Source organism: Melanostigma gelatinosum (genome assembly GCF_949748355.1).
Source record: "Melanostigma gelatinosum genome assembly, chromosome: 21".
Lineage (NCBI taxonomy): Eukaryota > Metazoa > Chordata > Actinopteri > Perciformes > Zoarcidae > Melanostigma > Melanostigma gelatinosum.
The window spans coordinates 5,364,723-5,379,770 of NC_136654.1; the positions used below are offsets into that span (position 1 = coordinate 5,364,723).

The 15,048-nt window shown below is 42.4% G+C and overlaps 1 protein-coding gene across 5 annotated transcripts in view; it reads right to left on the minus strand.

Moving 5' to 3' along the window:
- The window catches only part of trrap (transformation/transcription domain-associated protein), a 69,845-nt gene extending 58,208 nt beyond the window's left edge, over positions 1 to 11,637 (minus strand). For 4 of the 5 annotated variants that reach the window (XM_079293799.1, XM_079293797.1, XM_079293796.1 and 1 more), the window contains exons 1-19: positions 11,535 to 11,637; positions 10,851 to 10,900; positions 10,484 to 10,594; positions 10,114 to 10,218; positions 9,644 to 9,727; positions 9,350 to 9,406; positions 9,062 to 9,187; positions 8,447 to 8,524; positions 7,993 to 8,081; positions 7,382 to 7,478; positions 7,024 to 7,162; positions 3,012 to 3,090; positions 2,200 to 2,434; positions 1,765 to 2,101; positions 1,576 to 1,673; positions 1,228 to 1,422; positions 882 to 1,073; positions 631 to 796; positions 263 to 519 (exon numbers count right to left, since the gene is read on the minus strand). In XM_079293799.1, coding sequence (XP_079149925.1) covers positions 263 to 519; positions 631 to 796; positions 882 to 1,073; positions 1,228 to 1,422; positions 1,576 to 1,673; positions 1,765 to 2,101; positions 2,200 to 2,434; positions 3,012 to 3,090; positions 7,024 to 7,162; positions 7,382 to 7,478; positions 7,993 to 8,081; positions 8,447 to 8,524; positions 9,062 to 9,187; positions 9,350 to 9,406; positions 9,644 to 9,727; positions 10,114 to 10,218; positions 10,484 to 10,594; positions 10,851 to 10,900; positions 11,535 to 11,634 — 2,595 coding nt within the window. In that variant the 5' untranslated portion in view covers positions 11,635 to 11,637. The remainder of the gene's footprint in view (positions 1 to 262; positions 520 to 630; positions 797 to 881; positions 1,074 to 1,227; positions 1,423 to 1,575; positions 1,674 to 1,764; positions 2,102 to 2,199; positions 2,435 to 3,011; positions 3,091 to 7,023; positions 7,163 to 7,381; positions 7,479 to 7,992; positions 8,082 to 8,446; positions 8,525 to 9,061; positions 9,188 to 9,349; positions 9,407 to 9,643; positions 9,728 to 10,113; positions 10,219 to 10,483; positions 10,595 to 10,850; positions 10,901 to 11,534) is intronic. The other variant, XM_079293798.1, reaches the window with a different exon arrangement.
- Between the last annotated feature and the right edge of the window lie 3,411 nt (positions 11,638 to 15,048).

Below are 15,048 nucleotides of genomic sequence, written 5' to 3' on the forward strand. Positions count from 1 at the left end.
GAGAACTATTGTAAGCTCCAGTGTTGATAGGAAACAAGAGAAGCAGAGAATTAAACAGTTAGAAGAGGAGGTGTGTGAGGTATCCCGGTTGAGCAGATATTGCCGTGTCCACTGTTGACCACTAGAGGGCAGATATGCTAAGTGATATTGAGATAATGATCCAATTAGAGGACAGAAATGAGTTACTTTAGGATCTAAATGTGTCCTGCCAGGCAGCTTAGTAAATATTGCATTGGGCGTGATAAGGAGAAAGAAACCCCACCTGCATGAGCTCGGCCCGAACAGGCTGAATGTGGTCGTAGAGGAAGTCGGGCTGTAGGTTGTCCACGCACAGCTCCAGAGTGCGAAGGCCCTGGCTGACCAGAGTCTGAGAACCATTGAGGGCAGACACCAGCGGATCCATTAGCATGGGCAAGTAGGGCAGCAAGGAGCTCAGACGCACCGGCACGGTCAAACACAACTCCACAAACAGATCCTTCATGTGCTGCTTGTGAAGGCCACTCTGCAGCATGTTGAGACCTAAAAGCACCGGAAGGGCAGAAGAACGCATTAGGGGAGGAGTTAGGGTGTACTTCTTTTCCCTCACTTGTTAAATGCTAATTTTAAGAGTCATGGTGTGTGAGGCTTTACCTTGAAGCAGGTTAGGTAGAAGGGGCAGGAACTCCTGGTAGAGCAGGTCATGACTGCCTCCACCAATGGAACGGAAGAGTGCCCGGAGAAGCAGGAAGTAGTTGTAGGGTTCCTTAGCTGATTGGGCCAGCTCCATGGAGCTGTTCACGATCTTGTGGAGGTGTGGCTGAGGAGACGGGGACAGTCACATTAGTTAAGAGTGACACAAATAGAAACTAGCCTCAGAAAAAAAAGACACAAGGACATCTTACCTTGAGCATCTGTTCGTTCTCAGCAGCAAACAGTGACACTGAGCCGAACACTAGTTTGAAGAGCTTGAGGTAAAGGTTTGAGAGCTCAACGTTGGAGCCCATCTCTGGTAGTCTCTCCAGAAGATACTCCACTAGGATGGTGGCAAATAGTGCAGACGTCGACAAGTTGGCCAGGAACGAATTTGCCACAATCTGTGAAACAGAAAACAAGAAATGGAATTACAGCTCGTGATGAATTAAGAATGAAGACCGTATTATCTGAATTGTTAAGTATTGAAAAATATAACCCAAGAAGACAAAACTAATTCACACTTGTGACACTTTTAATATATGCGAGAGCATGTACCTGCAGCGCGTAGTTCTTGGAGATCCTCTCCACCATGTACGGCACAGTTGTCTGAAAGATCTCCTTGAACGTGAGGGGGTTCATCATGGTGAAGACCCCGGCAAAGTGCTCCAGAACTTCTTTCTCCTCTTTCATGCGCACAGTCTGACAGTTGGCCACCCTGATGTACGTCTGCTGGTTATTGGCAACCTGAACCTGGTCAGAAGAGACATGAGCTGTTACATCGGGCTTTAAATCGTTCTATTAACCAGGATTAGGATTATAACAGAGGCAAACTTCATTTTACTTTATTTTTCTCAGTGTACAACCAACAAATAGTGACGGTAAAGTCAAGAACTTTGGCCGTACCTGGTAGATGTCCAAGGCCTGCATGGCATATTTTACGAGCTTAATGTAGATTTGTGTCTCTTTTGGCTGAAGCTGCTTGTTCGGAATGAATTGAGCCTCTGCAAAAAAAAAAAAAAAAACAGGTTAGAAATTCAAGATGCAAGATATACAATGACATGCTATGTTGAGCATGGATCTGTGTCATCTCACCTCCTGGGGCCTTGCAAGAGGTGATGCCCCAAGTGATCGTCTTCACGCCGCACACCAGAGTCTTGACTAAGCTGCGGCAGTCCGACACCTGAAAAGTCTGCTTGTCTTCCTTCTCGCTAGCTCGGTCGAAGGCCGCCGTTGGGGGCGCAGGCGGCACGGCGACGGGCGTGGGAGGAGCGGGAGGTGGAATGGCGGGGGTGGTGGACGGAGTGGGTGTGGCCGGCACCCCGGGTAACACCCCCAGGTCGACTACACCCATCTCTGACTGAGGCTTGCACTTCTTGAAGATGGAGACGAGCTGGTAACGTGCAATGGTGTGAAACTTCAGCACAAACACCTGAAAGAGGGAAAGATTACTTAACAACATACATTACATTGCATACATGTAATCCACATCAGTGTCTTTTAAACAGATCTAAGATCTGTGCTGCCTACCTCCAGCATCCTCATCAGGATGTCCCGTCCATTGCCGTTCTCCTGCTCCGACTTTGAGCGAATGCAGTCCACCAGGTTGAGCAGCAGCTTGCAGGACATGGTCTGGATGTTGCTGGGAAGTGACTCGTCGTCAATGTTTTTGGCGAAGAGCTGCACAGCTAACGATAGATCCGTCAGGGGCAAGTTCTGACGAACATGGTGCACCAGGTCCGCTAGCGTGCTGTAGGCCAAGGGTCTGGGAAGAAATTTAAACATGCAACCGTGACATTCGGAGCAGAATTATAATCATATTTCACGACTTAATAGTAGTGAAAACCGAAAAAAGGCTGTGCTCCCTTAAAACTGGCAGGAAGAAGGCGTAATCGGGCGCAGTCAGCAAAAGTTTACCAGATATGGAAAGTAGCTTTGGGAGGAAACTGAAACTACAAGGGAGATGTGGAGGAGAAAGCGAGAGCTAATGAGTGACACGGATGTCTCAGCAGGTCTCAGCCAACTGCCTTGTTTCCTATGTAGTGCTAATGTGAAATGACAGCTATTTTGTTGATGAGGGGAGCCAGTCTGGCATCTGAAGAGGGTCAACAAGCTTTTGAAATCTACCTAAGGGGGAGGGGGGTGTTGGCTACCTGCCCTCTAGAGATGAGAGTGTACATGACAACTTGACAGCGCGATCTAGGCCGCAGTGTTGGAGTTTGGAGAATTTCGGCAGCACTGAGAGCTGCCTGATTAATAGGCCAGGACACTTAACATGCACCTGGCTGAGCAATCAACCGAGAGAGAGAGAGGCTCTGACACCGAGGGCATCAAAAACTCACCTCAGAGTCTCCCGAGCGGTGTAACCAGACCCGATCAGGATGGATTCATCGAAGAGTTTATCCATACAAGGTATGAACTCTGAAACACAAAACATGTTTTCAAACAAATGTAGATTTACAAAAGCTGGAACACGTGTTGCAATGAATTGTGATAAATAATAATTTTTTACAAGACAAATTAATAATAAATGGATAAAAAATAATTGAAACGTTTGTTTTATTAAATGTAATAATAAGTGTGTCAAAGCTCTTCCCCCCCCCCCCCCCCCGCTGTCACTAAATCACCTAATTATAGCTCGAGTTTCCGCAGCTTTCTTCAACCTCACAATGTCAAATCTCTTGCTGAAATTGAGCTGAATCACTGAAACGGTTTTGAGCCACAGAAGTAGAAGTAACTCACAGTATAGGCAAGGCATGTTTATTTGTATAGCACATTTCAACAACAAGGTAATTCAAAGTGCTTCACATGAAACCATTAAAAGCATAAAGGCAAAAGTAAAGGAGATTTAAAACATACATTGAAACAATAATCGATGTCTCCCTGAGACATTACGCTGCACGCAATCAACCATACACTGCCGCAATTCAGCAATTACTCGCACACAAACCACGTGTGGAAAAGATCTCTGCCGATCTGCGTTTTATAGTGTACGCCTTGCACGAACTCGGTCCCGGAGGAAATGGCGATATATTGTGCAGTCCTTTTAAAACCATTAAAAGCATCAAAACATAAGGCAAAAGAAAAGGAGATTTAAAAACAATTAAAGAAACAGTGTAAGAAATAAAATTCAGTAGTAAAATGCAGAAATGCAGGAAATGTATTAATATATTAATTGAATGTGGTTCAATTAAAGGCAGCAGCAAACAGAAAAGTCTTCAATCTTGATTTAAATGAGCTGAGGGTCTCAGCAGACCTGCAGCTTTCTGGGACTTTGTTCCAGATATGTGGAGCAGAAAAACTGAACGCTGCTTCTCCATGTTTAGTTCTGACTCTGGGAACAGAAAGTAGACCGGTCCCAGACGACCTGAGGGGTCGGGATGGTTCATAAGGTAGCAGCAGATCGGAGATGTATTTTGGTCCCAAACCATTCAGTGCTTTGTAAACCAACAGCAGGATTTTAAAGTCAATTCTTTGTTGGACAGGAAGCCAGTGCAAAGACATCAGAACTGGGGTGATATGATCCACCCTCCTGGACTTAGTGAGGACTCGAGCTGCAGCGTTCTGAATCAGCTGCAGCTTTCTGACAGACTTTTTACAGAGACCTGTAAACACACCATTACAGTAGTCCAGTCTGCTGAAGATAAATGTGTGGACAAGTTTTTCCAAATCCTGTTGAGACATAAGTCCTCTAATCCTTGATATATTCTTCAGGTGATAGTAGGCTGATTTTGGAATTGTCTTGATATGGCTGTTCAGGTTGAGGTCTGAATCCATAACTACACCTAGATTTCTGGCTTGGTTTGTGAGTTTTAACATCAGTGATTGAAGCTGAGCGGTGATTTTCAATTGTTCGTCCTTGGTACCAAAAACAATTACTTCCGTTTTATCTTTGTTTAATTGAAGAAAATTCTAGAACATCCAGTTGTTTGTTTGTTCAATGCAGTTACCCAGCCCTTGTATGGGATTATAGTCCCCTGGTGACATAGTTATGTAGATTTGTGTGTCATCTGCATAATTATGATAACACACTTTGTTGCTTTCTATAATCTGAGCTAGTGGAAGCATGTAGATGTTGAACAGAAGAGGCCCCAGTATTGAACCTTGGGGAACACCACATGTCATTTTAGTCAGCTCTGATGTGTAATCAGCTACAGACACAAAGTATTCTCGGTCCTTCAAGTAGGATTTAAACCAGTTAAGTGCTGTGCCAGAGAGTCCCACCCAGATTTTTAGTCTTTATAGGAGTATGGCATGGTCGACCGTGTCGAATGCAGCACTGAGATCTAGTAACACTAAGACTGAACTTCTGCCATTGTCTATGTTTAAGTGGATGTCGTTGAAAACCTTAACAAGAGCAGTTTCAGTGCTGTGGTGCTGTCGAAAGCCTGACTGGAAAACATCAAAGCAGTTATTTACGGCCAAGAAGTTGGTCAGCTGTTGGAAAACCGCTTTTTCAATTATTTTACTTAAAAATGGGAGGTTTGATATTGGCCTATAATTTTTCATCGTTGCGGAGTCTAAACTAACCTTCTTTAGGAGTGGTTTAATAACTGCAGTTTTTAGGGCTTGTGGGAAGACACCTGAGAGAAGGGATGTGTTTACAATTTGTAAGAGATCAGTGGTCATGCAGTTTGAAATATTTTTGAAAAAGTGTGTTGGTAGAATATCCAAGCAGCAGGAGGATGACTTCAGATGTTGTATAATGTCTTCTAGGCTTCTACAGTCGATTGAATGAAATTGTGTCATGATATTTGAATGGATGTTATTCAGAGATCGGGACGACACATATCCTGTGGTTGGTGTGGAGGCACTGACTGCTTGTCTAATTTTCTGAATTTTGTCAGTAAAAAAGGAGGCAAATTGATTGCATGCCCAGGTGGATTGGAGTTCAGCAGCTACCGACACTGGAGGGTTTGTTAGCCTATAGACCAGGGGTGTCAAACTCATTTTCACTCTGGGGCCACATCAGCATCACGGTCGCCCTCAAAGGGCCGGTTGTAAATGTAACCACTCCTAACATATTTAGTTTAGTTTCCCGGGATATCTGTGACTTCCACAACACGTACTAAGCAGAAATAGAGGTTATTTTTTCCATGGTTAATGGCGGACAGTTGAACGGCTTTCAGGGCGATAAGCCCCGCCCCCTCTCCGACGCGTCCAGTGCGAATGAACACAAATAGCCCCCGGTGAGACCGGCGGCGCGAATGGCTCAACTGAAAGTTTTTTTATACTCAAACATCTCCGCTCGATGTGAACTTTGAATTGGAACAGTACTTGGGCTGAGACTGATGACGTTTCACAAGTCCACGAGTTTACAAGTGCAGAGAAGTACGCATGTTGAGAAAGGCACGATCACTTGTTGGAAATCCTCTTTGTGGGCTGTTGCATCTCCTGTCCACCTGTTGTGATCGTTTTAATGTCGGCACACAGACAACATGCTATCTCATCACTTCGACTTTCTATCTCATAATTTCGACCATGGGGATATTTTTATTTTCACATCTAACTTTTAATTTTTGTAAAAAAAATAATAATAATAAAAATAATTTTTTTAATTTTTTTTTTTTTTTTTGCTGGCGGATTCGCGGGCCACATAAAATGACGTGGCGGGCCGGATGCGGCCCGCGGGCCGTATGTTTGACACCCCTGCTATAGACGGTAGCAAATAAGGCGTGTGTATTGTTCTTGTTTTTGGTTATGATGTCAGAGAAGAATGACTGCCTTGCATTTCTAAGTTCCAAATTATAATTGCGAAGTCTCTCTTTATAGATGTCACAGTGAACCTGGAGATTAGTTTTTCGCCACCTGCGCTCAGCTTTCCGACACTCTCGTTTCTCTATTTTGACCAGCGTAGCATTTCTCCAAGGAGATCTTTGCTTACCCGAGACAACCTTCACTTTAGTGGGTGCAATGGCATCAATAATATTTTTAACTTTAAAATTGAAGCCATCTACAAGCTCATTGACTGAGAGGCAAGAGAGGGCTGGTGTGGAGGAGAACTTCTGAATAAATAGTTCACTGGTGCAGAGAATCATCAACGTGTGTCTCAAGATGTCACTGATATGCTGTTGAGCATTTCATTCAGTCTCACTTTTCTCTGCTCAGACACCAAATCAAAATGAGGTTCTACAGCCAGTTTGACATCTAACATATATATTTAATTTCAGTGTGAAATGTGAAGAATAAAGTGCGACTCGGCAAGAATGTTTTTGACCAGGAAGAAAAACATCAAACAAAAATGTATTTTAAATTTCTTCAACTTTCCCCAAAGAGAAAGAACTGCATTACGAGCCTTCTAATTTTCCTGTTTATATAAGTACCTTGTGTGTGTGTGTGTGTGTGTGTACATACGGCTACGAAGGTCAGTAGTGAGGATGTGTTTGGCTGCAATGAGCAGTTCCTTGCGGAGGTGAGCCGTCTCAGAGGGGCAGTTGGTCAGCAGTTGCAGCATTCCCTTTACCATCTGCTGAGAGTACTTCCCTACCAGGTCCTGATGGGTACACACACACACACACACACACACCATGTGATTAAAAGCACAATTAATTCCTAAAATGACTGTATACGGAGGCAAGCTATGGTCAGCAGAAATAATGAATGCACCAAGTCAATATTAATACAAGCCAAATGTTTGGACAATATTTCTTAATTGAATCTGGATGCATTTCTAAAACTATTAAATTCAACACACAGTCCAGACGGATGTTACCTGGTATATTCGGATGATGTAGGCTAGAAATGACAGAGTCTTGATCTGAGCAGCAATGAAGTCTGCGTACAGCTCCTTGTTATAAAGCTTGTGTTGCCTGCAAAGGAAACAGCGTGATTTACATATAAAAGCTATTTAGTCCCATCACAGACATTAATGATGTCGTATACCTGCAGTTGGCGGCAATTATAGAGGTTGAGAGGAATTGTGGGTCTACATGGGTGACTTGTTTGTTTGCGTCACAGCTGTTCCTGCACATGAGGAAGACACTCTCTTTATACCTGCCAGAGACCGCAGAGGTATTTTCTCCAAATTAACTCTGCTCCATTTCCTTCCTGTTCCGAATGCTTAACACAAGTCTCTTCCTTTCCAAAATGGATTTTAACTTCAAATTTGGCAGGCAAAGTGTCAGGGAACAGCATCAACAATCCTAGTGCTGGATAGAAATGGTGAGGGGGGGGGAGTCATCCTCCTAAACGCACCAAAACTAATTTTAATGGCTGTAAAATGAAAATGAACTTCGTTTTAGGGCACATTCCAATCCTATCGGACACACTTGGAATAGCCTACTTCCATGAGCATGCACACACGCACACACACACGCATCTCACCTGGCCTGCGGAGACACCTGGAGCATGATGGTGTTCATGATGAGGGGCACAAACTCTGACACCACATTGTGAATGTTCAGCTTATATAGCTGAGGGGACAAAACAAACACAGAATCTCATTAAATACAAGCATTATTAGAACTTCAGTGATATACTCAAACTCCTTGTTTTTATATTTTTTGGGGGGGGGGGGAAATATGCTAAAACCCCCATGACTTTAATTAGTTAAATGCAGTTGAGCTAATTCAGTTAGTGGTGTCAACAGTTTTTAATAAATGGAAACTTCATTGCTAACCCTAAAGATGTATTTTTTACCCCTATCATTTCAAATGTATTGACATTTTTATGTTTCCTTTACATGTAAAATTGCAGTGTTTTAGGGCTAAAGGCAGATATACACATATTTTCAGTACATTTGCTTCATTTATTCAGGACTCCGGATTGTGTCACTTACCTGATACATCAGCACCACTATGATAGGCAGCTCTGCCAGCACCTTGAGAGACAAGGACCCCCGTGGGATGATGGTGTGCTAGAGGCAGAAACACAGTGAGAAACACAATGAGGATGAGCTAAATGCTGGACACGAGCGGCACCTTTCTACAGCTGGAGCCCTATGACATGAAGTGACTGACAGATATACCATGGCCCCATCAAGCAAGAGGTAAACAAAGTCAAGTTTAGAGAAGTGGACTTCTGACCACAAGGTTGGTGATTTGAATCCTCGTCAGTACTTGTACAGTATGTTGTGTTTCAGTACACTCTTTTTAAAATGAAACACTTTAAAGAAAACAAACTGGCGGTCAATAAAGGGCCGCGGTCCTCAATGAGACAGAGTCAGCACTGCATGAAGTTAAACTGACATAAGTCAATGTGTTATAAAACTTTGGTTTGAAAATGTATGCTGAAAGAGAGCGTTAAATACTTTTTATGTATTTTCTATTAGAGGGCAGTTTGGTGGTTTCTCCTGTCAGTGTGCCGACATGGCGCACTACTACCATCCTGTGGTTACAGGCAGTACTGTAAAAGTATGCAGGCGTGAACTCCTACAAACGGTCGGTTCGCTTACTGTTCGTGTTTCGCTGTCTTCCCTCTCAGGTGCCGTCTTGACCAGCACTGAGGTGATCATCCCTACCATTTCCGGGGAGGGAACCGTGTTCTCCGCTATCACCTGCGGGTTCTCGAAGTACCTGGTCTGGTGGGAGCAGAGGGAGACGGCGGTTAGAAGAAATCCAGGAAACACGGATACAGGTGGAAAATGGCAAGTTACTTCGTGTTTCCAGTAAAAGCCTGAGCCAATCAGAAGCAAACGCTTCTAACTGAGAGCAGAGCCTCCTGCTGTGAAGGTTGTACTTACAACTACTTTTGGAAGATCTTTGTAAATCTGCTTCACAAAGTCCAGAAAGTGATGAATCTGAGAAGAGAGGATTATTGAAAACATGTTAATCCAAGACTTCAAGAAGATGGTCCAGTGGTTATATCCTTTTTTTTTTTTTATAAAGAATGACTCTCTTGCATCACGGGAATATTGACAAATGTGCTTTTAGAATAGAGGGAATTCACTAAGTTGATGACAGCCCCATCTATATCACTTTCCAAAATTCTTTCACAACTCAATTTCTTTTTCAAGCAACAAGGCTGAGAATCTCACCTCCTGGGAAATTGGAGGCCGGAACTGTTTGTGCAGCTCAATAATGATGCGAAGGCATATCAGCACATTCTCCTCATTTTCAATCTGGGTAAAAAATAAAAAAAACACACACACAAGGAAAAAACAAGAACGTGAAATGGATACACAATAGCTCTTATGTCTCTGAAAAAGTGCATATTTACAGATATGTCGTCAACAAAAAACTATTTTCAGATGCCACAGCAACGAACCCCACCTGTTTTAATAATTCTTTGTAAAAATGTCTCCTCAAAAACAAAACTATGACCACATGTTGCAGCTTTTGGGAGGAGGTTAATATTAGTTTTCCAGCACTTGATGTGCATTTACTGAGCTAACCAATGAACTGTTAGAAAGTAAGGCCAATCCACTACAAGTGTAAAAAGTTACAAAGCAACTGAATGACAGAAATAATAATTAAATGTTCTGTTGTGAGAGAATAGGACTCGTACCTCCAGGAATCGGAACATCACAGACAGGACGTTCTTGGTGTGAGGACGAAGGTGCTCATTTGTTGGAATGCGGTGGATGATTTCCAGCACCAGCTTCCTCAATTGCTGAAAAAAATAACATGTTAATGCAAATGATCAAACCATTTGATATGATCAAATTGATCGATTTAATCAAAAGGGGGTGTATGGGATTATAACAGCAGTCATGCTACTTAATGTAACATAACATTTTGATTTACAGACTTGTGTCTGTGATCAAATCAGTATTTCTGCTACACTGGATTTCTGTCCGTAGAGTTTATGAACATTGATTGACAGATTAAAAGTGGCGATTCTCAGGAGAAGCAGACTTTAGTCTAAAACTACATACCTGTGTAGGTTTTTCTTGCAGGAATTGCACCTCTCCATCCTGAAGAAACGTGAGGAAGCGAGGGATGATGTGTTCCAAGAAGGTGGAGTACTGAGGCGAAGATGTCACATTCTGAAATTTAAATTCCAAGACATGTTATGTCATTTACCGTAGTAACTCTGTGTATCCAGTCATGTTTCAGTGCAGAGACAATTTTCATCAAAGGTTTTTTCTTCCTTGCAGCAGGATTATTTCACGCCATCAAAAACGTACTTTATTTCCCCCCGGTTGTGTTACAACTCAAAACAATCCTTAGAGAATTAGACCTTTGCAGAATCTATTAAACTTCTTAAAATCCACCATCATACTTTAAAAGACACAAACTTACTTCAAAGTTCTCGCTGACCTCCTGCATCATCTTCAGCTTTGTTTCATCAGCTGGAAGTTGAAGGACAGAATGTCGCCGTTAATCAAACTTTCTGAAGATATAGCTCCGCTTTTCATGGCGGCCTCCGTGTGCTCAGCGGGGATTCTCAGATCTTATCAGTTTTACTTTCATCATCCAGGTTGATCAAAGGTACATCAAGAATCACACTCACAACACTCACACAGACAAGCACTCTCCCAGACACACGTACCTTTGACTGGACTAAAGCATATCGCTCTCATCACATCGCCCATGCTGAGCACAAGTGCCAATCATATATTTTGCTGACACTAAGCAGAAAAAAGTTACATTGTATGGATTTAATTAATATGTATGAGAAAGATGTGCTTTGAATTTGCAACTTTAATGATTCAAATTCAAAAGAAGAGATGTTGTAAGACCCTCTCTATTTCTGTGGGAATAGCTTCATTCATTCTTACATGAATTCCTATCGTACAAATATCTACTTAATACTCTTATCATTTAAAAAGTGGATTAAAACGAATGGGCTATGTTGCGTATATCCCTTGGTATTGAAAATGTGATTGAATACAGATCTGCATCATTTTGAGGCTTTCGTCTGCCATTTTCCTACATCTGGAATAACTCATGTCTGGCAATGCACTGCGAGGTCCATGAACTTACGTGTGTTAGCGTCTGTGAGTGCTGCCACAAACTGCAGGTACTTCTTCATGAGTGTAGTCTGGTCGACCACAGTGGGGCTGGGCGCGGGCACAAAGGCCATGGTGGGAGATGGGACAGACCGGGCTGCTGTGGGGAAAGGGGCAGACAGCAGTCGGCACAGATCTCAGTGAGATCTCATGTACACTGCAAACATGCGGGAAGAAAATATCCGTTGTCATTCATCCAAATGAAGAAATTAACGTAAAATGTGTATTAAATGTACGCAAAAATCACCATTTTTACGAAAAAAATTTGCGTTTCGGAAATCGGTAACAGATCCACAAACATGCCTCTTATCGGGCGCACATTGATGACATCATAACAAGCGTCGGCTAGCACAATTTTTGTATACTGTGATAATATTTGTGAATTAAAAACGAGTTTTGTGAAATCAAAGTGGGGAGCATTACATTGCTAAGAGGCGTTTCACGCTTATGCATCCACTCAAGACCGCCACAAAAGGCACATTTAATACTAATTTGCAGAAGACGCTAGCAACCGTTAGCTAATAAGCTAGCTTTCCCAAAAGAAAGAAAGCGCTCGCGAATCCTCTAACATTACACGCACACTTGAAGAGGAAATAAACACAGGCCACAGAGAGAAAGCACTTTTTCGCAGACAAAAAAACGGTTTAAAAGTTCATTCGTGTACAGGAGGATGTGAAAAACACCTACTATTTTGCCAAAGTGTATTAGAAAAAGCTAACCATTCGTACTTACCCAGCACCACAGAGGAAACTGCCGAATCGCTCCGTATCCGCCGCTCTCGCACTGCTGCTCAGGGCTTTCGACCAACTAAGATGTGTGGTATCCCTCCGCGTATTGGGTATCATATCTTTCCCATGAATCTATGAATACAGTGTAATAATGTTTGATTGACAACGCTATATGCGGAGGAGTAATACAATTTGTTTTTAGTGTTGTAAAATTATTTATACAACAAATTATTTGCCAAAACGCTTTATTCTAGTACCAGCGGAACGATACACAGTGAAACCTGTGGATATATGACCATCGTTTTCGATGGTCTTCGGGCTCCCAGGATTGTTAGCAAAGGAAGTAACTTTGCGGGTAACTGTGCTTGGACGCATCCCTGTTCAGCATCCTTTGGGAGAGGTGTACCGTAGCTTGACAGCATGTAAAGCACTCCAACTCATGCAGTTTTGGGTTGGCTTTAAATATATGGCTTAAATATATTTGGTAATTTATGCAGTTTAGGCAAAGCATTGAAATAGGCAACTTTGCCAACTTTAGGCCCACTAAGTTTATCATTCTATAGGCTTGACCTGAAGTTGTACAATCATGTTGGTTTGGTTTACGGGTATAGGTTCAAATTAGTTATATCATGAATTGTGAACTCAACATTTAGTAGCCTTATGATTTATAAATCAGTTATGGATTAATAGTGCCAGTTTGCCAGGTTGTGAAAATGCCCCTATGCTGTCGTTTCTCCTCCTCTTAATAAAGGTCAAGGGTCTAATTAATAAATGTATTCTTCGTTTGCAATTTTCAAGTAATTAACAGTGGATCGTGAGTTTCTTTGGAATAGGCTGGTAAATATGCAGAAGGATATTTTACAACCTGACAGACAACCTAAACGATCTTAATATTAATGGGAATTATAATAGAGAATAACTGATCAATGAAACATTATGACGGAGGGCCACAACATGGAATGACACTGGAACAGAATGAAATGAATCTATTCATTGTTTTAATACATTTCTTCATACAGTAGCATTAGCTGGCATGGTTTGTTTTCACCACAAGATGGCAGCAATCTGAAGGAGCCAGTGACTCCTTCATGAAATCCTCAGTGCTCAAAGTAAAACAAGCACAGTGCCAACTCTTTCAGTGTAACAAAACACAAGACGCTTTTTCATTTCTTGACCTGGGGCCAACAAGGCAACAAAGCAGACGACCCCATCTGGCCTCAATGACTACCGACCAGATGCCCTTAGATCTCATGTGATGACGGTGCTGGAGAGGCTGGTCTTGGCCCACCTCCGACCCTCTGCAATTTGCTTACCAGCCCCTCGTGGGAGTAGACGACTCCATCATTTACCTGCTGCAACGAGCTCAGTCGCACCTTGATGGAGCCGGTGGCTCTGTGAGAATCACTTTCTTTGATTTCTCCAGTGCATTCAACACCATCCAACCAGTGCTGCTGAGTGAGAAGCTGCGGGTGGTGGGGGTTAACGCGTCCACCGTCTCGTTTCTTATTAAAATATGGAAAATGCAGACATATAGAGGGGATTAAACACTGCTAAGTAACACTGTTCAACAATATAAAATGTGCTGTAAACGATTAAAACACTGTGGAAGCAGCTTCACACTTTTTATGTCTGCATTTTGCATTGAATATTCGAATTGAAATGATTCAAACCCACACTGTGCATGCTGCAAGAACACTGACTGAATGAGTTCATCAGTTATTGCCCTGGTGTTGGCTGGCACCGTGTGGTGACAGTAAAGCAGTGCATGTGGTCACCACCTCTTCATTGCTTGGTTACACCCTCTGCAGCTCAGTTTGTCAAGGGAAACTTTACAAAGGTCAGGGGTCATATTGGAAACTGAGGCACCGACCATGATCTGATAAACAACACTTCCCAGCTTCCTTATGCAGAGGCCTTTTTCACCTCATCTTTCATGCATTGTATTGTTTCTATTGGAAAATCAGTTACTATCTAAAATTAAATCATATCACCATTCATGATCATTTTAAAGTTGTTTTCCAAGTTTTATTGTCATTATGTTAACATTTCTGTGGTTTACGAATTAAGGTATATGGCAACATGGCTTGGGATTCTTTTCTCTTTTTTTTTTTCTTTTTTTTTTATCGCATAATGCTCGTTTCAATAGCTTTGGAAATAATGAAGGTTGAAAGATGGTCATTATTTATCTCGGCCTGTCTCCAGCCCGCATGCTTTACTAATGGATTTTAATTCATAATTCTCCCCTTCACAGCCTCCTCCTAGAGTGAAACCACTGGCAAAAGTCTGAGATATTCCTTTCAGTTAATGTCATATATAATTGAAGAGGTAATCGGACACACAATGTGACATTCTCATTCTCTTTCTCGCTCTCTGTTCCCGATACATAATGATCTGCTAAAAGACGTTTGTCTCAGGCTTATTGCACTGTCCTGTTCATTTCATTTGTGTTTTCTTTTTTGTGTGGCAGCGGCTTTATCCTGAGAGGGGAGAGTGGATGACACACTCGTTCTCCAGCTTTCCCAAAACCACTCATGTGTCCATTAGATTTGTGTGTTTTTTTTCAGCGCTGTGGCTGCTGATGCCCTTATGATGAAACCACATCACCCGTGCATCATTATTTCTGATATAGAAAGAAGAGCACTATCTTTGAGACTGAATCGACAATACCCTGAAAATCTATTCATGCATCTAAAGCTCCCATGTGCACGAACTCTTTCTATCCGCGTACAAGAGGAGATGTTCTCTGTGAACCATGCCAGA